The sequence below is a fragment of the Rhinopithecus roxellana genome, chromosome 4 (genome assembly GCF_007565055.1).
Source record: "Rhinopithecus roxellana isolate Shanxi Qingling chromosome 4, ASM756505v1, whole genome shotgun sequence".
NCBI lineage: Eukaryota > Metazoa > Chordata > Mammalia > Primates > Cercopithecidae > Rhinopithecus > Rhinopithecus roxellana.
The window spans coordinates 177,504,810-177,531,527 of record NC_044552.1 but is presented as its reverse complement, the minus strand read 5'-3'; the positions used below and the strand labels follow the sequence as shown (position 1 = coordinate 177,531,527).

Sequence of the window (26,718 nt, the reverse complement as noted above, 5' to 3'; positions counted from 1 at the left end):
CTATCACTCACATCCCAGATTTTTTTTTTTTTTTTTTAAAGACAGAGTCTCGCTCTGTTGCCCAGGCTGGAGTGCAGTGGCATGATCTCGGCTCACTGCAACCTCTGCCTACCGGGTTCAAGCGATTCTTCTGCCTCAGCCTCCCGAGTAGCTGGGATTACAGGCATGCACCACCATGCCCAGCTAATTTTTGTATTTTTAGTCGAGATGGGGTTTCACCATGTTGACCAGGCTTATCTCGAACTCCTGACCTTAAGTGATCCACCTGCCTTGGCCCCTCAAAGTTCTAGGATTACAGGGATGAGTCACCGCACCTGGCCACATCCCAGATTCTTAAACGTGTTGGGGAAGCAAGGGCTGGGGGAGTAGCAAAAATGCCCAGGATGAGGGTGGAGATCCCATCTTACACATCTTCTGGTACCTCTAGTTCCATCAATAAGTGCTGCCCTGGCTCAGCCACTGGTAGTACTGAGTGTTTCTAATCGTTCAAGGGCATTGATGCAGAAAAATAATTTGAACATAGAATAGGGATGTTCCACAACTTATTTGACCAATTTTCTATTGATGGGCAATTAAAGTGTTCCCAGTTTTTGCCATTTTAAACTGCTAGAATTAACAACCTTGGGCATGTGGATTTGTGCATCTGCTTAATTATCTCCTTAGGAAAAATCCCCAGAGGTGAATTCAATTATTTATAACTACAAATAAAGCAAAAATATCATCCAAAACAATATCACCTCTTTAATGATATAGTGATTTCTTCAAATCCCTTTTCCCGCCTCCTTTCCCACTTTCCTCTCCTCTTTCTCCTTCTCTTTGTGTAGCTTTTCTTTTCTTTTCTTTTCTTTTTTTTTTTTTTGTGGAGATGAAGTCACCCAGTCTGGAGTACACTGCTGTGATCTTGGCTCACTGCATCCTCCACCCCCTGAGTTCAAGCAATTCTTGTGCCTCAGTTTCCCAAGTAGCTGGGATTCCAGGCATGCACCCCCATGCCTGGCTAACTTTTTTTGTATTTTTATAGAGATGGGGTTTTGCCATGTTAGCCAGGCTGGCCTTGAACTCCTGGCCTCAACTGGTCAGGAGGAACTGTCTGCCTCCTCCTCCCAAAGTGCTGAGATTACAGGTGTGAGCCATCATGCCCAGCTTCTGTAGATATTTTTGTAAGAGGAACAAACAGCCAGGGCGTCTCAGAATCCCTCAGCAGTTGGCATTGTCAGGAATTCATCCTTTCCTGCACACCTTGGTTGCCTGTGGCTTCACCGTTCTCCCTCAGGCTTCCAGGCTCACTGCAGTTAGATTCCTGAGTCCCTTTCCATCCTAGAACCCCAAACTTAATGTCCCCATAATCGAGTGTGGGAAAGTTCCTTGCTGAGGGAGGGGTTGGCTCCACCTGCAGGCACCCTCTGGACCCAAACCCTGCAAGGAGCTGCCTCTGGTTAGATTGGCTCTGGGGTCTCCGAGTATGGGGCACAGTTTAGTCAGGGTTGCTTTTATGGCAGTATGCTTGACGCATATTTGTTTACAATGAATAAACAAACTCTTGGCCATTACAAGCCCTTTACAAAGCATTTGATTTGTGGAACTGGTTCCCTTCTTCCAGGCCTCGGGTGATCTTGGTAGGTGGGTTTGCAGGTTTTCTTACCCTGTTTAGATAGGAACACTTAAGGAAAACTTGGTGGGGTGTGTTGTCTGTTTATGAAGGAAGAATCCTACAGCAGATTTTCTTATCCAGTCCCTCTGCTTTACTCCATTTGGGGCTTGTCAATAAAATCAGAAATCCAGACACGGATGGCCCTGACCTTCCCTTGGAACACAAAACTGATACTTCTAAAACAAATCTGTGATGGTATTGTCAGGTTCCTTACTTGTAAACAAAGCCGGGCCTCCAGCCTCATGCTGGAGAATGCTAGCTAGCACGGCTGCCTGGGGTTACAGCCAATGCAGTCCATGGCCAGTAGAACATTTCTCCACATTGGCTCTTTGCTAGCATTAATATGTATAATTGAGCTGAAATTGGCCTGCCATGTTGTAAATAAAAAAGATTAAACATGAATTTTCAAGAACAGAGTAAACACCAAAGGATCAACAATTCTTTTTCTGAAATTCTGATATAAGTTTCTTTACCTAACAAAGACCTTTGAAGGAACAAAATTAAATGGCTTCTTTTTTTAAAACTATATTGGGAAAAAATAACCGTGCTGGTAAGATTATGATATATGTATGCATTTGTGACAGAGCTTGAAGAGTTTTAGGAAATAGCCGTACTGGATCCTATAAGGGAAGAATGAACAGCCCCTTCTCCCCAACACAACAAATGATATATTTTTTAGGGCTGTAAACTGTCATCAGTATCTAATCCTTTAATAGCTGAATGATTGAGATCAGTTTAGACTGCAGGCAAATATTTTATCTATAGTCTAAAGTGGGCCTGGCATGGTGGGTTGTGCCTATATTCCAGTGACTCGGGAGGCTGAGGTGGGTGGATCACTTGAGGCCAGGAGTTCAAGACCAGCCTGAGCAGCATAGCAAGACCCCCATCTTTAAAAAATACAAACAAACAGCAAAAAGCAGCGCTGGCTTAAAGCAACATTTGTAATCTAAAGTGAAAAGTTAATTTGAAATAAAAATCACCTTCATATTTTTACATTTGACCAGCTCAAGCATTAGGGGGAAGTGACGTTATCAAACCATTATATGCACTGTTGCAACTTCTTTAAAAATATGAATGACCCCTCCTTTAAATGGAGAATTATTTCCTTTTTCTAGAAGTCTTTTCTAATTCTGAAAATAATATTAGCTTATTGTAAAAAATTTAACATAAAGAAAAGTAAAAAGGAGATAGCTAAGTCTCTCAGAAGTCAATATTTTGTTTATACATGCATCTTTTTACACTTTGAGATCATGCTATAAATACCATTTTTGTCCTGCCTTTTTCTCTGAACGCTATAACATAAATCTTTTTCCATGCTTTGGAAGAATTCAAATACCCAAGTAATTTTTAAGTAAAACTAAATAACAATATATTTGTTATTATATATTTGAATTTATATAGAAATATGATTTAAATATATCACCAATGGTATTAAAATATAAAACAATGAGATTTTAAAAAGTCTTCTATTATTAATAACTCAAATGCAGAACAGATTAAGTCTTTTAAAAAGCCATTCTTCAAACCTTAGGATTTCTTATTCAGTCAGAATCATCTGCGTTTCATCAACTACACATTGCATGGTATTTACACCTACACATCACTTTATTTGCTTTGCCTGACAAAATGAAAAGTATTGGGAATTGTTCAGGGAAATATGCCAAAAGAATCTTAGGGACTCATGAGTTTTACATATTTTCCCAGTTACACTAATGAAAAGGAATTTTGTTTGAGAACTTGACTTGGAGTGCAGCTGTAGGGCATTTGAGTCTCAGTCTCCATCAGGCCTGCACCCATTTCTGTGCAGAAGTTTCTAGAATTTCCCTGAATTGGTTGGACAGAGCAGCTAATAAGGAAGCCCAAACTGATCTGGGAATAGACTGAATTTCACATTAAAGAAAGGAAAAATTTGAATCATTCACATCATTTCATCTTTTTTTTTTTTTTCTTCAGAGGGCCAAATACCTGATTGGATTTTTAAAAAATGTTTCAACCCTTTATTTTGGTACAACGTAAAAATAATCTGACTTTTCTAAGATTTTGCTTTCCTGCCTTGAGTAACTATTTAAATATCTGTGAGATTTTCTTTTATTTGTGCTATTTCCAGAATGAAACAGAGGTATTTAGAAGAAACCACTTGCCACAGGGCCTTTGAACCATTTACCCAAGTCAAGTGTAATGAGAAACATCACCAAATGCACCATGGGGTTTATTGTTAGATAATAAAAGGCTTTGAAAACCTCCTAGACCCTAAAGCTGCCTGGGATGGATGATTTATGTTCATATGCTACTTGAGCATGTAGTTTTGGAGTGCATGGTTAGGCCTATGGCTAATGGCAGTTGTACCATTCAACAAGATTCTGGGTCTTCAGAATAGTTCAAAGTTTTACCACTTCTCTCTGGATAAGCCATCTTTTTGACCTTTGAGTAAATTATAAACTTATTTTCAGATTGTGTCCAAATGGTCACAGGTACTTTGACAATTTTTACTGTAGCTGCCAATAAATAATACTCATCTTAAAAAAGACATCATTCTGGCAGGGCATGGTGGCTCACACCTGTAATCCCAACATTTGGGAGGCCGAGGCAGGCGGATCATTTGAGATCAGGAGTTTGAGACCAGCCTGGCCAACATGGTGAAACTGGTTTCTATTAAAAATACAAAAATTAGCCGGGCATGGTGGCAGGTGCCTGTAATCCCAGCTACTCAAGAGGCTGAGGCAGGAGAATTGCTTGAGCCTGGGAGGTGGAGGTTGCAGTGAGCAGAGATCACACCATTGCACTCCAGCCTGGGCAACACAGTGAGACTCCATCTCAAAAAAAAGAAGCGTCATTTCATGATCAACCCTTTTTTGCTGGTCTGTGCCCTGAACAGGTGATGTGATAGGGGTGCAAAGAGGGTGAGCATTGTCCTTTACCTCAGCAAGTGTGTGGCCTGGTAGGTGAGACAGGCATGTCAGAATGCTTATCATGAAGCCATCTGAAAAATTCTAGAATAATCATGTAATCAATGCTCTAGATATCAGGGAGGGAGTACAGAAATCTGCCGGGAGAAGTGGAGGAAGGTAATGAACAAAAATCACAGTTCCACCTCTATGAACTCTAAGCTCCCATAGAAAAAGAAATTAGAGGACCCGGCGCAGTGGCTCGTGTCTATAATTCCAGCACTTTGGGAGGCCGAGGCGGGCAGATCACAGGGTCGGGAATTTGAGACCAGCCTGGCCAACATGGTGAATCCCCATCTCTACTAAAAATACAAAAGTTAGCCGGGTGTGGTGGCACATGCCTGTAGTCCCAGCTACTCAGGAGGGTGAGGCAGGAGAATTGCTTGAACCCAGGAGGCAGAGGTTGCAGTGAGAAGAGAGGAGACGGGAGGAGAGTAGAGGAGAGGAGGAAAGAGAGGAGAGAAATAAGAAAGAAAGAAAGGAGAAAAGGAAAAAGAAAAGAGAAAGAAAGAAAGAGAAGTTAGATTACCTTAGTGCTCATTCTTTCCTTTATCACTGTTGATGATTTGGAATCTGAGCTAAAGATACTAGGCGAAAAACTAAACCAAATTTTGATACCAAATGCAGGAAGGAGGTGAAATTAGTTGTTTTTTATTGTAGCTCTCTTTTTATTGCTCCCAATAAATACTTCCTACTTTGTGATTTTCCCGAATTGTATTAGTTGGCCGAAAGCTGAGCAGTCCTATGTTTCTAATTAAGAATTGGATGGTTAGCTGGAGTTTTGAGGAGGTCGTCTCTGGGCGTGTCTGCTTTTAGCTTTCTTGGGCAGCTATGCTTGCATATCCTTGGGAATGAAAATGTAATCCTTCGTGTGACACAGTTTAGGTAAACCACTTAGTCCTTTGCAAACAACAAATGCTCAGTACGGTACTTAAATGACACCATATTTGATGCCACAATTTCTTTTCAGGCTCTTCTAAGATTGTGATGCCTGTGGGCTTTTAACTGCCCTTATGGATGTTGTATCCAAGAAAACAGAAAGTTGACCCTGAGCAGAAGCATTAATATCTTTGTATAACTTTCAGTCTTCACGTTGACCCCACTGCAAATCTGCTATTTAGACAGATGCAGAGGTGACTGATAAGCCAGGGTCATGTGGCTTCAGGAGTCTTAGGTTTCTTCCATGCAGCAGTGTCAGGAAAGGCTCACTAGCTCCTGGCCACAGCAGGTACCAGTGACCTCCTTGTTGCTGAATCCACCGACCACTCTTGGTCCTCATCCTGCTTCCTGCCTCAGTGGCATTTGAGTTTCCTGTTCTGGAAACAGTCTCATCCTTAGCCTCCTTCTGAGACTTCCTATCATGTTCGACCTTCTTCTCCAGGGTCCTCTTATTTTTTATTTTTTGTATTTTTAGAGACAGGGTCTCACTATATTACCCAGGCTGGTCTCAAACTCCCTGGCTCAAGCAATCCTTTTACCTTGGCCTCCCAAAGTGCTAGGATTACAAGCATGAACCACTGCACACAGCCGGGTTCTCTTATTTTATATTATGCCTTCCTAGTTTCCTTTTGGACTCTCTTCTTCTGACAACTCATTACAAGCAAATGTACTTAACTCTTCTGTCCTTATCCCTTTTGCCACTTGGTGCACTGTCCTTGGGTGATCTTACCCATTCCATGCTTTAAATGGCTAATTATAGTTGATTTCCATCCATGGAGAACCTGGGTAAGTCAGATGGCTGGCTTTACCTCCCAGCTCTGCTGCTTACTAGCTGTGTGACTGTGGGCAAGTTGCTTAAACTCTGTGCCTCAGTTTCCTCATCTATCAAGTGAGGGTACAAATAATTAACCCCATAAATATGAAGCGTATCACTTCTCCTATTAACTGCCCCAATCCACTCTGAGTTTTATCTGGTTAACATTTATTAATTTGTCAGGTCTCACCTAAGATGTTACCTCCTACAGGAAACATTCCCAGGTGTTCAAATCTAGTTAGATCCTTTTTCCATGTCCCCTCATAATTCATAATTCATAATTCTGACTGCCCTATTTCCCTGTCTTAGTGTTTGTCACATTTATCGTAACTGCTGATGTATTCAGATCAGGATCAGCTGGAAGCTTGTGACGGTAGAGATGGAGTCTGACTGGGCCATCATTGTGTCCCTAGGGTCTAGCTCAGTGCCTGGCACATAGCAGTACTTGATAAATACTTGCTGAATGAATGACTCATGAAATTGCAGGGTGCGATGACGCCTCTAAAGACATTCCTTCTTTGCGGTTACATCCCTAGGTTTTGTAGGTTAGAAAACTCTATTAGATTTGTTGTGGTTGGGTATCCTTGACAACGTGGCTCACAGTAACTCATGGAAGACCAAACTGCAAACCTAAATGACAGCCTTTAAAATTTTTAACGATGCTTATGGTGTTCTAAAGAACAATTTTATGAGGCCTTACTTGCTAATGTAATAGGCTCTCTTCAACACCTAATACTGTGATGTTATGAACATGGGAACATTTGGTTTTGCAAAGTGTTGTCATCAACAATAAGCTTCTCAAGAGCAGAAGTTTCCACCGTAGTGTGCACAGGGGCTGTGGACTTTTTGAATATTTGAAGGACTGTCATATGGAAAGGGATCAGGCTTAGTGTGTAGGACTCCAAGAGCTAGGACACAACAAGAATGCAGGTGCCTTCTCTTTAGAACAAAGAACTTTCGAACTGTAACAGCTGTCTGGAAATGAGTGGGCCACCCCGGAGGTCATGACCTTATCACCATGTGTGTTCAAGCATGGCAGGGAGAAGCCCTGGGCAGGGATATCTGGAAGGAGAAGGACAAGTGGGGACTTCAGGGTCCCTTCTAATCCTGAGAGTCTGGCAGTGCCCTACTCACCCAAGGACCATTGAGCTAGGCCCTGTGCCCACACCATAGGCCCTGTGCCCACACCCTGCCCCAATAAATGGCTCAGGAAGAACAAGCGCTACATACTCTTTGGCAAGATATGCCACCATCAGCTTAATTATTTAAATCATTTTGATGAATGGTTTTATGGCCTTTCTTGAAATTGATGTTGTTATTAGCACTGCCCAATAACTTTTCCTTTTTGGTCTCTTGGTAAAGGTGTGTCTGTATCTTGACTTTAGCTTGTGCCTGGCCTGTGTGATAGGGGTAGACCATAACAGCCTGAGAACATTAAATTCTGGAGTGCATTTTGGAATGAGCACCCCCAGATTTGATTCTGGTGTCTTAGGCTGGTTTTGCATTGGTTGTCTGGGAAATACTATAAAATTCACTTTCTCCTCCCAAACTCAGGATCACGCCCACCCCTCTTGGAGAAGGGAAGAGCACAGTTACCATTGGGCTTGTGCAGGCGCTGACTGCACACCTGAATGTCAACTCCTTTGCCTGTCTGAGGCAGCCTTCCCAAGGACCGACGTTCGGAGTGAAAGGTACTGTCTTTAACAACTAGTGTACTTTTCAGGGCAAAGTTGCGGGGAGCAAATTGTAAAAAGAACATTGTCAACAGATAAAGAGTTAAGACTTTTCAGGGGACTTGATACTTTTCTTCGCTGCACACTCAGTACATAGTGGTCGCCCCACGTTGGTCCCCCTGGGCATGGAAGTGAGCAGTGAGAGCTGCCAGGGCTTCACTGGACACCTCGGGAGCCTGTTCCTGAGGCTGTGTTGCTCAAGGCTCCCACCTCAGTGCAGTCTCCCATTTCATCAGGACCTTCTTTGCCAAGTGATCTTGAAACACGGCCATCCATATCAGTGTTTGATCATCCCAGTCTCGGGAAAGGTCTTTCCCTCTGCTTTAGTCTCGGCTCACTGGAGTTGCTGTGTGGGGCCTGCAGAGCTCTCTGGAGACAGACTGGCTGTGGACAGCGAGTCGTGATAAAATTCCTCTTTGGCTGTGGTTGGGCTGGGATCTGGCACTTTCCCATTTGTCACTCTTTCTTCCTTGATTTATCATGAAATCATTCCTTAACTCACTTTACAATGGTATTTATTGCTGCAATTACAGTTTGTCTTTGGCACTTCATGATTTTTTAAGAATATTATATTTATATTACTGTTACAGATATTAAAAACGTATCTCATTAAGTACTGATAACTCATAGAGTGTCATGCATCATGTAGCGGAATGAACACTAGGGTTGGAGCAAGGAGGCCAAGGTTTTGGTCACAGCTGTGTTTCCTACCGCGATGTGACCCTTGACCACTTGAGCCAGTCACAACCTCTTGGAGCCGTATCTCTAAAAGTCCAAAATGCTGAGAGCGGCACCAGGCTCACCCAGTTGTTGTGAGGATCAAATGAGAAAGCAGGTAAAGAATGAGGGCTACTGTCAAATGATACACACATGGGCGATGCTGTTACTGCTTTAGGAAAGAGGAATCCTTTTACTATAACAACCAACATTTTTAGGGATATGCAGCATGACAAATCTCACATACTATTATCTGAAATAAATTGAAGTTTATAATTTATTCATTTGAGGTGGTTATGCGGTGGGTTTTTGTTTTTGTTTTTGTTTTTGAGACAGAGTCTCACTTGGTTGCCCAAGCTGGAGTGCAGTCGTGCAATCTTGGCTCACTCCAACCTCTGCCTCCCAGTTTCACGTGATTCTCCTGCCTCAGCCTCCCAAGTAGCTGGGACTACAGGCGCCTGCCACCATGCCTAGCTGATTTTTTGTATTTTTAATAGAGATGGTGTTTCACCATTTTGGCCAGGCTGGTCTCGAACTCCTGACCTCAAGTGATCCACCCGCCTCAGACTCCCAAAGTGCTGGGTTTACAGGCATGAGCCACCTCGCCCAGCCACAGTGTATTTTTTTTAAACAAGTTTTCTCAGATATGAAATCATGTACAATTGATTTAGATAAAGTATAGTCACAGAGATCTAATAATAAATTAACAAAATATTCTCATATCCTAGTATGTTTTATAGTAATGACATCTGCTCTATTTTTACCTTTTTTTTTTAAGTAAAGAAACAGAGGTATAGTTAAACAAAGTGTCAACTTTTTTTTTTTTTTTCTATTCTGCTTGGACATAACCGTTAGTGTCTCTCACTGCCTTTTGTTATTTCATCTTGGGTATGACACCTCTGTGTTGGGTTTGGGGAGCTGTGTCCTTTGGGCTGTGTCCATCGTGGCAGCTGTACTTGGTGACTCGTTTGAAATGCCGCTTGCTCTGTTGTTTAGGAGGAGCCGCGGGTGGTGGATACGCCCAGGTCATCCCCATGGAGGAGGTAAGACCTTGAAGAGATGAGGGTCAGCTATCACTATGTCTCCTTCTGACATCTTGTCTCTGCTCCCATCCACACAGGCCCGCAGACCCTCCTCCACAATCCCAAAGTCCTTAAGGCTCTGAAACTCCAAAATGTTTACATAACTCACCCAGTGGCAAACCCTAGTATTTACTGTGATGAGCTATAATTATATGGATTTTGTCTGTGCTACTTGGTGTGAATATTCGCATACATTGCAGAAAAATTATTTTTGATTAACAGGTGCTGACCTAGCCCCTGCTTGGGATGTTTTACAAATGAACTACATGTAAATCATACTGCCTTCCTAAACTCCAAAATATTCTGAACCCTAAAACCCTGCTGGTCTTGCGGGTCTGGATGAGAGAATGTGGGTCTGTGCCTCTCTCAATCATCTGCTGTACTGCCGAGTTCACAAAGACTTCACGCTTCCCCTCTGTCAGTTCAGGCTCCAGTGTGTGCCTCGGCAGCACAGATACTAAAACTGGAATGACACAGAGAGGATTCGCATGGTCCCTGCACGAGGATGACATGCAAATTTGTGAAGTGTCCCATTAAAAATAAAAGACTCCAAAATAAAAGAGTTCCAGAGGAAAATGGTCAAAAAGAACTGACGTTGTTAATTCCCACTTCTCTAAGAACTCCCCCTTTGTTCCGCATAACCTCTTCTTTGTCGCCTGTAACTAACCAGTGACCAGTTCTTTTCATTTCCACTCTCTGCATCAACCTCATCATTCAGGGCCTGGGCAATCTTCCAAAACCCAAATCTGAGCAGGTCACTTTCCTGTTCTGTCATTTCTGCCGTTGCCTGTCACCCTCCAGCACAGCACAGGAGGTCCTCGTGGGCGGCTCCGCTCCTGCTTCCCTGTCCGCAGGTCCCCACCTGCCTTCTCTCCACCGCGTCAAGCTCCTTGCAGACTCTTTTTTTTTTTTTTTCTTTTTGAGACAGAGTTTTGCTTTGGGCTCAGGCTGGAGTGCAGTGGCATAATCTCGGCTCACTGCAACCTCCACCTCCCAGGTTCAAGCAATTCTCATGCCTCATTCTCCTGAGTAGCTGGGATTACAGGCAACTGCCACCATGCCTGACTGATTTTTTGTATTTTAGTAGAGATGGGGTTTTACCGTGTTGGCCAGTCTGGTCTCTAACTCATGAGCTCAGGCAGTCCGCTGGTCTTGGCCTCCCAAAGTGCTAGGATTACAGGCGTGAGCCACTGTGCCCAGCCCTTGCAGACTCTTCCTGTTCTCTCTCAGTTCCAGGATTTTCCGATGCCTGGAACATTTTTCCTTTTCTGTCCTCTTTACCCAGCTTAGGGGTTTTGTCAAGGTTCTTCTCTACCCCACAGACTCCCTCTGTGTTTATGGCTATCTAGTTCAGTTGGCTGTGGCGAGTTGTGCGCCTTTCTTGAGGTCTCAGGTCCCAGCATTGAGCAGAGTAACCAGCACATAGTAGGAACTCACTAGAAAGTATTTGTTGACTTTGTTAAAGGAATAGAAGTGTTTACCCAGGAAGGTCTGAGTGTCAGGGAGACTAAAGAGAAAATCAGTATAAACTTCAAGTACTGGGAGTGGCAGTGAGAAAGAGTAGTCCAAGGCACTGCTGAGAAAAATCATCCCAGGCCTCAGGTCAGAATGGGGATGGGTACATTCACAAGCCAGACCCAGAACCAGGAGGTCAAGTTAGAGGTGGCATACAAGGGGCATACACAGGGGAATGGCTCGGGTTTAGCCAGCAAATTGGAAGGACATTGGTGTCCCACTGGTTTAAGGCATCAGCTATGTGGCTTGGAGGAGAGAGCTACTTTATTTTACTTTATTTTATTTTATTTATTTATTTAATTTTTTTTTTTTTTTTTTTTTTTTTTTTTTGAGACGGAGTCTCGCTCTGTCGCCCAGGCTGGAGCGCAGTGGCCGGATCTCAGCTCACTGCAAGCTCCGCCCCCCGGGTTTACGCCATTCTCCTGCCTCAGCCTCCCGAGTAGCTGGGACTATAGGCGCCCGCCACCTCGCCCGGCTAGATTTTTGTATTTTTTAGTAGAGACGGGGTTTCACCGTGTTAGCCAGGATGGTCTCGATCTCCTGACCTCGTGATCCGCCCGTCTCGGCCTCCCAAAGTGCTGGGATTACAGGCTTGAGCCACCGCCCCCGGCCTATTTTATTTTATTTTATTTTTTGAGATGGAGTCTTGCTCTGTCACCCAGGTTGGAGCGCAATGGTGTGATCTTGGCTCGCTGCAACCTCTGCCTCCCAGATTCGAGTGATTCTCCTGCCTCAGCCTCCCGAGAAGCTAGGATTACAGGTGCCTGCCACCACGCCCAGCTAATTTTTGTATTTTAATAGAGACAGAGTTTCACCGTGTTGGTCAGGCCAGTCTTGAACTCCTGACCTCAGGTAACCCACCCGCCTCCGCCTCCCAAAGTGCTGGGATTACAGGCGTGAGCCACCACTCCTGGCCAAGAGGACTACCTTATGAGGGTGGAGTGGGCCAGACACACTCGGGCAAGTTTGTTCCTTGAAGTTGAGTGCCTCCAGTCTCTTCTTCATCTGTATCCTCCCAACTCTGAGCACTATGCCTGACACTTAGGGGATGTTTGTTGACTGAGTGCCAGGCACAGACAATATGTACTGGATGGAACATAATAAACCACCATAGGGGAAAATGTTAGAATAAATTCCAGATGGACTGAGGAATTGAAAGTGAAAACACTATGACTGGAAGGATGAGAAGGAGCCGGCCTTGTGAAAAATGAGGGAGAGCATTCAGCCAGTGGGAACTGCTGGTGGGAAAGCCCTGAGGCAGGAAAGGGTGTGACCTGTTCAGGGAAGTGGAGGACACCAGGCTGGCTGGGGCCCCGTGGGCCAGCGGGAGTTGGGGGGTTGAGGTAGAGAAGTGTGCAGGCGCCAGCTCTGTTGGGTAATTGCAATTTGTAGCCAAGAACCTGGATTTTATTTGAAGTGCCAAGGTCAGCCATTGAAGGGATCTTGACAGATAACACAATGCAGATTGAGTTTTATTAAAATCACCCTCTCTTCTGTGTGATGAAGGGACCAGGGGCCTCTCAGTAGACATGATGAATCCAGGAGGAAGACTATGGAAGTAGCCCAGGGAAAGATGGCAGTGGCTTGGCCTAGGATGGGGCAGTGAGGATGGAAAAGAGGAAAAAACAGTTTAAGATTTCTTTGCTGATGTGTGCAGGATTAGATGTTGGGGGTGAGAAAAGGGGAGGATTCAAGGATGACATCCAGGGTACTGGCTTGAGCAACTCAGTAGACTCATTTGTTGAGGCAGAGAACAGGAGAGTGATGGTATGAGGTTTGAACTGTGTAGTGTGGGGTGTGGTGGAGGGTGGTAGTCAGAAGGAGGGAGTCAGTGTAGAGGCCTATAAAACATGCAGGTGGACATCAAGTAGACGGCTGGAAAGAAAAACTTACATTCCAGTTGTGAAATGGCCAAAGGGTTCAATAGAAACATTGGAAAAGAAATATTAACTAAATGTGTATTCATCTTCACCAATCATCAAGTAAATAAATCTACATTAAAACCACTATCAGGCCGGGCACAGTGGCTCACGCTTGTAATCTGAGCACTTTGGGAGGCCGAGGTGGGCAGATCACTGAGGTCAGGAGTTGGAGACCAGCCTGACCAACATGGGGAAACCCCATCTGTAATAAAAATACAAAAATAAACCAGGTGTGGTGGCAGGCGCCTGTAATCCCAGCCACTCAGGAGGCTGAGGCAGGAGGATCACTCAAACCTGGGAGGCAGAGGTTTCAGTGAGCCAAGATCACGCCACTGCACTCCAGCCCGGGCAACAAGAGTGAGACTCCATCTCTAAATAAATAAATAAATAAATAAATAAAAATAAAACCATTATCAGTTACCATTTTACTTGTCAAGTTGACAAAATTAGATTTTTCAAAAAAGTTATGATACCAAATTTTGGCAAAGAAATTGAAATGGACTCCCACACACTGCTGGGAAGTGTATGTTGATAAAAACACTTCTGGAAGAAGGGTAGAAATACATATTAAGTACTTTACTGTGCATATCCTTTGGCCCAAATAAATTCATTTTTAGTGCACCCTAAGGAAAAAATGAATATATGAGAAAATAGATCATTTTAAATTAAATATACCCTCACATAGTTTATAACATTAAAAAATGGGGGGATAATAATAGGACCTCAAGTTAACTATATTTTGAAGACTATTTAATGATGTAAAAATGCTAGCTATATTGAGAGTAGAAGAGCTAAAGTGTAAACTGTTACGGTGTTATGATTCCAACATTTAAAAGTACAAATATATATTTATAAAATATATATATACATATGTAATTTTTCATGTTTTCTCCAGTTAACATTATTTTATGTTATAAAGTAAAATTTTAACAAGAAAATATTTAACCTTCCAAGAAATTAAGGAAATGCAGCTTTAAAAAGAATAACACTTTGTCAACTATTAAATTATTTCTTAGTCTAAAAGTTACTTTATTTCTGAAGTGACTGATCTACTACTAGTGTTTTGCGGATGACACTTCATCCCTTTCAGAAAGCAATTTGGTGATATTATCAAGATCCCAATGGCCGGGTGCAGTGGCTCACCCCTGTAATCCCAGCACTTTGGGAGGCTGAGGCGGTGGATCACAAGGTCAGGAGTTCAAGACCAGCCTGGCCAACATGGTGAAACCCCATCTCTACTAAAAATACAAAAATTAGCCAGGCATGGTGGCGGGCGCCTGTAGTCCCAGCTACTCAGGAGGCAAGAGAATTGCTTGAACCCGGAGGCAGAGGTTGCAGTGAGCCGAGATCATGCCACTGCACTCCAGCCTAGGTGAAAGAGCGAAACTCCATCTCAAAAAAAAAAAAATAAAACAAAAATACTTCATCCCTTTCAAAAAGCAATTGGTGATATTATCAAGATCCCAAGGGCCGGGTGCTGTGGTGCACACCTGGAATCCTAGCACTTTGGGAGGCTGAAGCAAGAGGATCACTTGAGCCCAGGAGTCTGAGACCAACCTGGGCAACATAGTGAGACTGCATCTCTACAAAAAAACGAAAAGAAAGAGAGCTCATTTAACCTAGTAACTACTCTCCTGAAAATATATTACTCATTAGCAATTAATTTTTTTAAAAAAAGGAAAAGCTATTTGTGTATATTCTTTATAACTGTGGCCTTCCTTGTAGAAGTGAACATTTGGTAGTAGTGTATGTATCCAGCCTGAAACTTTTGGTACATCTACCATATACAGCTTCTATAAACTATACACAAGATTATTATAGAAAAAGTTTTGTGAAAAAGGAAACTTGGAAGTTTGTAGGAAGCTGATTCTACAAGTGATAATCATGTGTGCTCATGAGACTGGAAGGAAAATAACAAAATGAGTAGAGTCATGAGGGTAAAATACTTTATTTCCCCCAAATTCTGTGATATTTCATATTATTTTATTGTTACCATTTATTTTATGCCCTGCCTCATTCCAAAGTATATTTAATATGATACTGTTTTCTAGATAATAAAACAAGGAAGAAACGTAAAGTGAGTGACTATAAGGAGATTCATTATTAAATTCATCAGAATGTTTTGCCTTAACCTGAGGATGGAAGAATTTATGATCTGAGCGATTGCTCAAAGGTTCTTTGTTGTCACATGGAAGACCTTGACCTTGATTTTCTGATTTAGGTGTTCCTATAGACTCAGCTCATCATAAGGATATGTAATTTGCATGCTATTTTATTCAGTCCTTAAATTCCATAGTTGTTTAAAACAAATAGGAAGATGTCTTAGCCAGGCACAGTGGCCCAGGAGCTCATTACCAGCTTAGGCAACATAGCAAGACCCCCGTCTCTACAGAAAATTCAAAAATTAGCCAGGCACAATGGCGTACACCTATAGTCCCAACCTACTTAACAGGCTGAGGTGAGAGGATTGCTTGAGCCCAAGAGTGTGAGGATACAGTGAGCTATGATCGCGCCACTGCACTCCAGTCTGGGTAACAAAGCAAGACCCTATTTCTGAAAATAAGTAAATAGATATCTTATTTCTCTAGTTCAACCTTCACTTGACTGGAGACATCCACGCCATCACCGCTGCCAATAACTTGCTGGCTGCCGCCATCGACACAAGGATTCTTCATGAAAACACACAAACAGATAAGGTGAGAAGGATGCCTTGCTAGCCATTTTGGGTATTGTATCCTGGAATTCCTGGATTCTTAAGGAGTTTGTGGAAAGATTTCTGGTGTCTGCAAATTCTGAAATGTTATTCAATTCAATTTTGTGATTTTTACATATGTCCCTATTTCCTGAGGAGAAGGAGCCATCGTTTGGTCAGATTCTCAAATGGGTTTATGAGCACTCCCAAGTTATTGGGAGAATTGTAGTGTGTTGTAAAAGCCAAACATTCTCTGAGATGAGTCCTTAGTTTTAAAGATAGTAGGTAAACCAGTTCTCTTCATTCTGGTCATAGGTCCAATCTCTAATCTATTCTAAGGGGATTGGACAGATGTCGTTTTTAGACTAACGTTATGTGGAGCTATTTTAGATGTGCTGAAAAGATGTCAGAGACCCTTATTGGGCTTCGTGTGCATGTAGGTTAAGAGTTAAACTACACCCCCAAAGGGGACAGCCCACCAGAAGCTAATTCCTCACAGACATAGGACATAGATAAAAGGGGTACTTTCTGGCATGTTTTACAAGGGTCCTCACTTTCTTTAATTAAAGTAGTTCCTTAGTGAGTCTTTGCTCCATAATCCAGATACATCTTCATTTGGTAGTTGTAGCGATATAGATCAAGAAATATATTTATGCCAACTCTTTGCAATGTGTGTTATTTCAGATCTCGTCAGTTTTATGAAAATGACAGAATTTAAGTCAACATTGTTTATATTAGCCCGCAAATTTTAATAGGGTCTTTTATCTAAATAGTTTGGTTATAAATGCAATGAATTTTTGTCATATCCTGTGAATTGTCCAAGTTCATGGACGATTAACTTTTGTCTGGTCTCATTTTTGTTTTGTGTTTTTAGGCTCTGTATAATCGACTGGTTCCTTTAGTGAATGGTGTCAGAGAATTTTCAGAAATTCAACTTGCTCGGCTGAAAGTAAGTTTCCAGTTAAAAATTCTTTAAAAACAAAAGGTCCTAGAAGCACATCAGAAAGATTGTCAAAGCCTGAAATGTTCAACTTGATTTGATTTTGGTTTTCAGATATCCTTTTGGGTATTAAACTCTATAGAGACCGAACACTGGAGCAAAGAGAGCACAGTGTTCAAAGCCTGAACCCTGGTTCTACTCGAAAGAGCCAGGTGGACAAATTAATTAACCTTTTTTCAGTCTCAGTTTCTTCATCTATGAAATGAGAGGACTGTTTTGCTAATTTATGAGTACCCTAGGCAACTGACAAGTTAGCTGGACATAGGAGCACATACATACCTGTAGTCCAAGCTACTCATGATGCTTGCTTGTGAGAGGTTTGCTTGAGCCAAGGTTATAGTGCACCATGATAGCACCTGTGAATAGCCACTGCATGCCTGCCCGGGCAACACAGCAAGATCCCATCTTTTAAAAAAAAATAACAAATTAGGGTTTTTGGTGAGTCCTTGTCTTTCTAAAGTGAAATATTTTTATGAAATTTGTTAAATTTCTAGGAAATTATAAGATAACCTTTGAAAACTCATCTATCTAATTTATGGTTTTTTGTTTTGTTGTGTTGTGTTTTTTGAGACAGAGTTTTACTCTTGTTGCCCAGGCTGGAGTGCAGTGGTATGATCTTGGCTCACTGCAACCTCCGCCTCCCTGGTTCAAGTGATTCTCCTGCCTCAGCCTCCCAAGTAGCTGTGATTACAGACATGCACCACTGCACCCAGCTCCTTTTTATATTTTCAGTAGAGATGGGATTTCACCATGTTGGCCTGGCTGGTCTCAAATTCCTGACCTCAGGTGATCCATCTACCTTGGCCTCCCAAAGTGCCAGGATTACCAGCGTGAGCCACTGTGCCCAGCCTCATCTATGTTTTTGTTGCAGCAAACACTACAATTATACTTGCGTATGCCATCTTAATTCTTAAAACCTGTCTTATCTTTTTTTCTGATGCCATTTGCTGCCTCTGGTCTTTTAATCATATTGCTTGCTACTAGCTCTGTTTCAGAGACTAAAAAATAACCCTAAATGGTATATGCCACTGGTTGGCATTAAGTGGTTTTAAAAATTCACCTCCTGCCTCTTACTGAACCAAGTTCAGTGTGTTGAAGTAGTGAGTAATTCCATCCTTGGCAGCTATAACAACATGCAGTTTCTGTTTCACAGAACTTTTTTATGCTTCATCATTAAAAATCACTTTTTTTTTTTTTTTTTTTTTTTTTTTTTTTGTGACAGTCTTGCTCTGTTGCCCAGGCTGGAGTGCAATGGCACAATCTCGGCTCACTGCAACTTCTGCCTCACAGGTTCAAGCGATTCTCCTGCCTCAGCCTCCCAAGTAGCTGGGATTACAGGCATGCACCACCACGCCAGGCTAATTTTGTATTTTTAGTAGAAACAGGGTTCACCATGTTGGCCAGTCTGGTCTCGAACTCCTGACCTCAGATGATCCGCCTGCTTTGATCTTCCAAAGTGCTGGGATTACAGGCATGAGCCAGCACGCCTGACCCAGTTTAGTTTAGTTTTATTTTGTTTTTTGAGACGAAGTTTCGCTATGTTGCCCAGGCTGGAGGGCAATGGCACGATTTCAGCTCACTGCAACCTCCGCCTCCTGGATTATAGCAATTCTCCTGCTTCAGCCTCCTGAGTAGCTAGGATTGCAGGCATGCACCACCATGCCCGGCTAATTTTTGCATTTTTTGTAGAGACAGGGTTGATCCATGTTGGTCAGGCTAGTCTTGAACTCCTGACCTCAGGTGATAGGCCCACCTTGGCCTCCCAAAGTGCCAGTTTAGTTTATTAAAAGGCTTTACTAATCATGGAGAAAATAAAATTAGAGGGATAATTTTGGTGACCCTTTATTTTCTGTTTCTTCTCAAACTTCTCGCCTTTTTTCTTCTTAATCATTAGAAACTGGGAGTAAATAAGACTGATCCGAGCACACTGACAGAAGAGGAAGTGAGTAAATTTGCCCGTCTCGACATCAACCCATCTACCATCACGTGGCAGAGAGGTGGGTGCTGGGGAGGTGCCAACAGGCTGATGGCCAGGTGGAGAGGCGTGTTCGAGCCAAAGCTCTTAAATTCAGAAACTCACAGTTTGATTCTGTCCAATGGTCTTCCCAGCCTGTGCTTCATATTCCCACCATTTATTTCAGTTACTATTATCATACCACCCTCCTCCCTTATCCTTGCCTCCGATTAAAACAAAAATTCTGTTCAGGCTCAATCCCATCTACTCCTATGTCTTGCAAATTTCCAAGGAAAATTACCTAATTTTCTCTTCTGTTTCTCTCTCCTTTGACCTCTTGTCTCTATATTAAGAAGAAGAAAAAAAATCAAACAACCTTTTTTTAAAGATCACGCCTCCCTAGCTTTGTCCTGCTTCTCCTCCACCCACTATCCCACCTTCTTCCGTTCACTTCCTTACCACCGGCTCTTGGTAGCTCTCTGTGTTTCCAGTGCTGGATTTTCCTCCAAATCTGATATGTGCTTTCACCCACTTAGCGAGGCATCCCTCCACCACTTCAAATGCAGCTGGGTGGACTTCCCGTGAGCTCCCCACCACCTCGACTTCCCTGCTTCCCTCTCAGCTGTGATATCCCCTTCCTTCTCCCACACGGCCCTCAGTCTCATCACTCACTGTCGGATGGGACAGAGGGAAATGCACTAAACGGGAAGTCAGGAGCCCTGCATGTGTGTCTCCCCTGCCACTGACTCACTGCATGACCTCGAGCAAGTCTCATGCATGTTTTTGGCGTTGGAGACGGAGATGGAGATGGTCACATAACGCTGCACAGAAACACGGCAACCACATTTTATGAACCCTTCATGGCTATAGAAATGTTCGATGGCATGGATCCCTGATCCTTCCTGGATTATTCTCATACTTGTGCCCTCATGTACCTCTTTATACTCACATTTGAAACATGTTTATCAGATGCATATTTTATAGCAGTTCCTGACTAATAGATTACCTTGCTTCCATTTTCATCACCCAGTTCAGGGGGTTCACATTAACAGAGATATCCCATTGTGATCAGAGGCCTCCAGTGGCTCCTCACATCCTGGGGGATACAGTTGCCATCGCAGAGCTTGGCCTTCAGGACACCCGCAGTGGCTTCCCTCCCTCTGCTCCCTGCCTGCTATCTAGTCAGGAGGGCCAACTTCTGTCCTACTGCCAGCCCTAGCTGGGCCGTCTCCATCCTGTCTCCCGCCTAGCCAGTCTTGCCCTCCAAGATGCACCCAGGTCTTGTCTCTTAAGGGAGCTTCCCTTCTGGGAATCCACCCAGCCAGTCCATGAAGAATTTAGTGTTTTCCCACAAACCGTGAGGTAGAGAGTCAAAGACCAGAGACTGAGCGCTGGCTCTGCCCTTTATGAGCTGCACAACTTTGGACAGACTGCTCACTCAGTTTCCTCGTCTTTAAAATGGAATCATAATTCCAGCTGCCTTGCTGGGAGGCTTCACTGAAACATGAGCATCCTTTCCAGACCTGAAAGCTCTGCCCACACAATCATCAGAAGTCACTGTGGTGATAGCTGTACTGAGTAGAGTTTTTTGTTTGTTGTTATTTTGAGACAGAGTCTCACTTGCTCTGTCACCTAGGCTGAAGTGTAGTGGCATGATCTTGGCTCAGTACAACCTCTGCCTTACTGGCTCAGTCGATTCTTTTACCTCAGCCTTACGAGTAGCTGGAATTACAGGCACATACCACCACACATTGCTAAATTTTGTATGTTTAGTAGAGATGGGGTTTCACCATGTTGGCCAGGCTGGTCTGGAACTCCTGACTTCAAACGATCCGCCTACCTCAGCCTCCCAAAATGCTGGGATTACAGGCACGAGCCACTGTGCCTGGCTTGGGTAGTTTTTTTGAGTGTCTTTGTCTCCCAAACTAAACTAAAATCTCCTTGGAAACTTTGTGGGGTTTTTTTGTTTTTGTTTTTGTTTTTGTTTTTTTGAGACAGGGCCTCATTCTGTCACCCAGGTTGGAGTGCAGTGGTGCAGTCTCTACTCACTGCAAGCTCCGCCTCCCAGGCTCAAGCGATTCTCCTGCCTCAGCCTCCCGAGTAGCTGGGATTCCAGGCACGTGCCACAACACTCAGCTAATTTTCTTATTTTTAATAGAGACGGGGTTTCATCATGTTGCCCAGACTGGTCTCAAACTCCTGAGCTCAAGTGATCTGCCTGCCTCGGCCTCCCAAAGTGCTGGGATTACAGACATGAACCACCACACCCAGCCTAGAAACTTTTAAGGATATATTTTTCATTTTGAAATAACTAATAATATTATAGAGATTTTGGAAATGTCTCAAGAATTTTAAAAACCTTGCTATACTAATAAAACTATTCATAGTTTTTTGTGTGCATCTAGTTTTTTGGTATAACTCTAGTTATAACTTAAGTGTATAGATTTTATATCCCACGAGTTTCATTCATTTATATCATAAGCATTTTGTATTTTGTTAGCTCTTTGTGGTAATGGCCATTTTAAATACTCTAGAATATTCCTTTGTGGATGAACCACAACTTACTTAAGCAAGGCTTAGTTCTTGAAAACACCGATAGCATTTTAAATAATGAGCATGAATACTTTCAGCATTTTATTGAGAAGCCTACATATTTTTTCTGAAATTTTTTATAACTAGGAAGATTTATTATTAAAATGTCATCCTGTCCAAAATGTATTGTCATCTTTTTTTTTTTTTTTTTCAAGGCGTTTGTGATTTTGTGTTACTCTTCAAAACTTTTTTGGAGGTTTACTGATAGGAAAATCACGAAGGTGGAAATGAGTGTATTTTAAACCAAGCATATGGATGTGCTAAAAGAGAAAGTTTTATGCCAATTGGTATTCTTCGGTATCTGCTTTGGGGCTCCAGCCTGAGCAGCCATCAGAAACAGGGCAATGGCTTAGACATGGATCTTGGAAGAGAAAGGCTATATCATCTTTTATACCTGGTGCTGGTATGCAGTTGGTTTCTCCCTGGAGCCAGGAAGGACTGAAGTGTTTTGTGGTTGTGAATCACTTTTAATGGAAGTGACAACTTTACAAAATTTTTCCAGAAAAAGATTTGAATTTCATTATTGTTCAGGGCACTGAAGTAAAGAAAACTTTATTGCTGTGGACAAGCTACCTGGGTCAGAGGAATTTGGAATGACATTTGATAAGTAGTTTGGCTCTTACGACCATGAATTAATACCATCAAAAGAATTGAGAACATTTGCTAGTAGAGTTTTTTGGCTTAAACCTAGAACTAATGTAACCCTTGTGATGAGATTGGATCCTTATTTGATTTGACAACTAGAGTGGGACAGTCAGGGTACATGGTGGAGGGAGACCCTCTTCTCAGGCCATATGTGTGTTGTGCCATTTAATGACCACCCCTTCCTTTCAGCCTGTGTACAAAATCTGATGATTGTTTCATCTTTTTTTTTTTTTTTTTTTTTTTTTTTTTAAGACAGTCTTACTCTCTTGCCAGGCTGGAGTGCAGGGGTGCAATCTCAGCTCACTGCAACCTCCAACTCCCTGGATCAAGCGATTCTCCTGCCTCAGCCTCCCGAGTAGCTGGGACTACAGGTGTGTGCCACCACGCCCACCTAATTTTTGTACTTTTAGTAGAGACGGGGTTTTACCATGTTGGCCAGGATGGTCTCGATCTCCTGACCTCATGTCATCCACCTACCTCGGCCTCCCAAAGTGCTGGGATTACAGGCGTAGCCACTGTACCCGGCTGATTGTTTCATCTTATGCCTCATACCGAAAGTTTAAAGGCCTCATGTTCCTGGACTCAGAGTAGAACAAGGAACCCACAGACCTTTCCAGAAATGCTTAACATAAGCAGAAGAAAATGTAGACGTATAGCCATTTTGTTACAGAGCACAATTTTGCACAGATGAGCCTCTGCCTCTCCGAGCATCTGAGTCCCGGGGCCTCACAGGCTTGCTGTCTCTCCATCTCCCTTGCATGCCCATCTCCTGGCCGTGGACCAAGGGCCCACAAGCCTTCCTCAGCTTCAGGGAATCAACCATCAAGTGGCTGGTTTCTTGCCCCAACAGCACTCTAGGGAATCAGTACCATGTCTTCCACTGGAGCCGAAACAGTGGGCCTGCCCGATTGAACACCTTGTACTGCCAGGCTCTTAGCCAGTATTGGCTGTTTCATCAGCCATTAGGCATACTCTGGATGTTCCTTACGACATAGTCAGCACTGTAGTAGAGTCAGCACTGTAGTACTAAAAGGGATGGTTCCGAGCAAAAAATAAGCGAACAGATCTCCCCCTGCTGCCTCCACCCCCACACCCACTGGCACTGTCCTAGCATGCCTTACATCAGAGGCTGGCACTGTCTTCGCTATATCTCTGTACAGCTGGCTCGGGACTAGGCACAAGTAGCCCCTCAATACATATTCCAGGAGTGAATAAGTGTTTCTTATTCCACCTTTAGTTCTATCGTTCAGAGACCAGGAATTCCATTCTGGATCACTAACTTAGGGTTACTTTCTAGTATCTTTCTTGTGGACTGGAATTTAACCTCCACATTTCTTATGTGTCACTGATGCATCGCTTACCGGGCCATGTTAAAGGCACAGGTAGGCTTTGGAGGCCACTGATTCTAGGTGATCTTGCCGGCCTTTTTTTTTTCTTGTTTTCTCTTTGCTAAATAAAAAACAGCTGAATTTCTCTTGTTGATTTTAAAGAAATTTGATAAAAAGATCCCCTCAATCTGGTGCCAAGATCATGTATACTACATAGCAGGAAAGATGTTTTTAGTTGATTGACTTTGCACCCCATGTACATCTTGAGAAGAATAGTCGTGGCTAACAGGCCTTTCATTTTGTATATGCTCCGCTTATAGCTGGAAAACTCATAAAGAAGGTTTCTGTGTGTTTATGTGAGTGTCAATTAGTGTTTGTGTGAGGGTGTGAGTATGTCTGAGTGTGTGTGAGAGAGAGGGAGCTTGTTATAAAGACTAACAACAGCTGAGTCAGGGAATAGCCACAAGCTAAACCAAACCTAATTTTCACAAAATGTAAGTAACTGCAATTCTTGTTTTGTTTTGAGAGACAGGGTCTTGGCTGGGTGCCTTGGCTCACGCCTGTAATCCCAGCACTTTGGGAGGCCGAGGCAGGTGGATCACATGAGGTCTCACAGGAGGTCGAGACCAGCCTGGCCAACATGGCAAAACCCCATCTCTTCTGAAAATACAAAAAATTAGCCAGGCAGGTGGCAGGCATCTGTAATCCCAGCTACTTGGGAGGCTGAGGCAGGAGAATCGCTTGATCCCAGGAGGTGAAGGTTGTAGTGAGCCGAGATCGTGCCACTGCACTCCAGCCTGGGCAACAGAGCAAGACTCTGTCTCAAAAAAAAAAAAGAGACAAAGTCTCACTTCCATCTCCCAAATGGGAGTGCAGAGACACAATCATGGTCATTGCAGCCTCAGCCCCCCAGACTCAAGCAATCCTCCCACCTCATTTTTGTATTCTTTGTAGAGACAAGGTCTCACTGTATTGCCCAAGCTGTTCTCAAATTCCTAGGTGATCCTCCCACCTCAGCCTCCCAAAGTGCTGGGATGACAGGTGTGTGCCACCACACCCAGCCAATAACTGAAGTTCAAATAAGCCAGTGAAGAAAATAAAGAGAACTGGTGCTTGCTTAAATCACCATTGACTCCCCCTGCCACCCCCCACAATACTACTTTATTTACTTTTGCTTTTTAAAATTATGGTAAAATATACATAAGATTTTTTCCCCATTTGTAAGCACACAATTCATGGCATTAAATACATTCACAATGATTACACTATTATCACTATCTATACCCAGAACCTTTTCATCATCCCCAACAAAAACTCCTTATCCATTAAATAGTCATTCCCCTCTTCTGCCCCTGACTATTCTAGGTGCTTGATATAAGTGGACTCATATAGTACTTGCCTTTTCGTATCTGACGTACTTCACTATGCACAGTGTTTTCAACATCCATTCATGTATCAACATGACTTTCTTTTATAGCCGTATAATATTCCATTGCCTGTGTGTGCCACATTTTGTTTATCCATTCACCTGTTGGTCGCTTCCTCCTTTTGACTATTTTGAATAGTGCTGCTATGAACATGGGTGTACAGATATCTGAGTGTCTTCTTTCGGTTCTTTCAAGTAATGCCAAGAAGGGAAGTTGCTGGTTGGGTTTTCTTTTTCTTTTTTTGTGAGAGGGAGTCTCACTCTGTCACCCAGGCTGGAGTGCAGTGGTACAATCTCAGCTCACTGTAAGCTCCACCTCCTGAGTAGCTGGGATTATAGTGTGCCTCAAGTAATTCTCCTGCCTCAGCCTCTTGAGTAGCTGGGATTATAGGTGCGCACCACCACGCCTGGCTAATTTTTATATTTTTAGTAGAGATGGGGTTTCACCATGTTGGCCAGGCTGGTCTCGAACTCCTGACCTCAAATGATCTGCTCACCTCGGCCTCCCAAAATGCTGGAGTTGCCACCGTGGTTGGCCTCTAGCAGATATTTTTTTGTTTATTTGATTCTTTCTCTGTGTCTACCCACTAGATGGTCAGTTTGGGGGAGCCTGACCTTTTCTCTTTTACCCTCTGCAACTTCGTGAGCATCAGAACAGTACCAGACACACACCAGGTGGCTGGTCCATATTTGTCTACTGAAGAACTAATCTGTTTTCTTTCAGTACTGGATACAAACGACCGATTTCTACGAAAAATAACCATCGGGCAGGGAAACACAGAGAAGGGCTATTCCCGGCAGGTAGGTGGTACTTTCTTCCCACTCTGTTCTTATGTTCATTTCCACCGGCCTGGGAGCTCACTCTTTGCCTTTCTTGTCTCATCCCCAACCTGTTGTGGCCAGTGGTTCTCTCACTGTTTCAGGCTCTCAGCAGGGCTGGGAGAGGATCAGAAGACATAGCTCCAGTGTCTTTTTACCATCTTTTCTATGTATGTTTATTTCATTTTCTTTTTTTCATATATGTTTCCAATTGTGTTTCTAGGAGGAGCCACTCAGGGTATTCTTTGAATATAAATTCTTACTTATTTTATTGGGAACCCACCCAGGTAATACTACATCTGCATAACTGATAAATGAAAATCTCAGACACATTACTCAAATTTCATATATCAAGGAACAAACACCTAGTTATTAGACTTAATAGCATGAGGATTTTTTTAAAGGATAATGGCTTATTATTACAAAAATGGCTTATTAATAAAATATAGAGAATGCAGAAGAAAAATTATGATGCCTGACTTCATTGTAATAGATATTGGATGTGCATCAATGGCACTTAGGGAATACAAATTAATGCCTATGATTTTTCATCCAGGCACAGTGGGCTTCTAAATTGTGTTGTGTTTTTTCTTTTCTTTTGAATTGGTTAGAAACTGTACATTTTAGTACAGTTTTAGATTTATGTCCCTTATGTTAAGTTTTTATTAGTGAAAAAAGAGTCATTTGTACTGTAATAACCAATCCTTACACCAAATAGACTTGTGACCTTTTGAAGTGTCTTGAATTAAAAAGTGAATATAGGTATTGGATTAAGAAGAGAAACTAAGTTCGTGGACCTCATTTCCTCCCAGTCGTGCAACTTACACACACACACAAACAGATTTCAAATATCCATGCTAGCAAACTGGAATCATTGCCATGAAGTTTTAAAAAGTTCTGAAAAATAGAAAGATGGAATTAGATTGATGACTAAAAGGACAGCC

The 26,718-nt window shown here is 42.8% G+C and overlaps 1 protein-coding gene and 1 non-coding gene across 4 annotated transcripts in view; both read left to right on the top strand.

The window, feature by feature from the left end:
- Window positions 1–26,718, top strand: part of MTHFD1L (methylenetetrahydrofolate dehydrogenase (NADP+ dependent) 1 like) — a 235,102-nt gene that overhangs the window by 61,486 nt on the left and 146,898 nt on the right. For all 3 annotated transcript variants that reach the window (XM_030929150.1, XM_030929149.1, XM_030929151.1), the window contains exons 12-17: window positions 7,904–8,040; window positions 9,796–9,842; window positions 15,907–16,014; window positions 16,885–16,959; window positions 18,905–19,007; window positions 25,680–25,756. In XM_030929150.1, the coding sequence (XP_030785010.1) occupies window positions 7,904–8,040; window positions 9,796–9,842; window positions 15,907–16,014; window positions 16,885–16,959; window positions 18,905–19,007; window positions 25,680–25,756 (547 nt within the window). The remainder of the gene's footprint in view (window positions 1–7,903; window positions 8,041–9,795; window positions 9,843–15,906; window positions 16,015–16,884; window positions 16,960–18,904; window positions 19,008–25,679; window positions 25,757–26,718) is intronic.
- LOC115897105 lies at window positions 10,317–10,421 on the top strand. Its single transcript, XR_004057050.1, has one exon. It is a non-coding gene; the product is annotated as a U6 spliceosomal RNA (small nuclear RNA).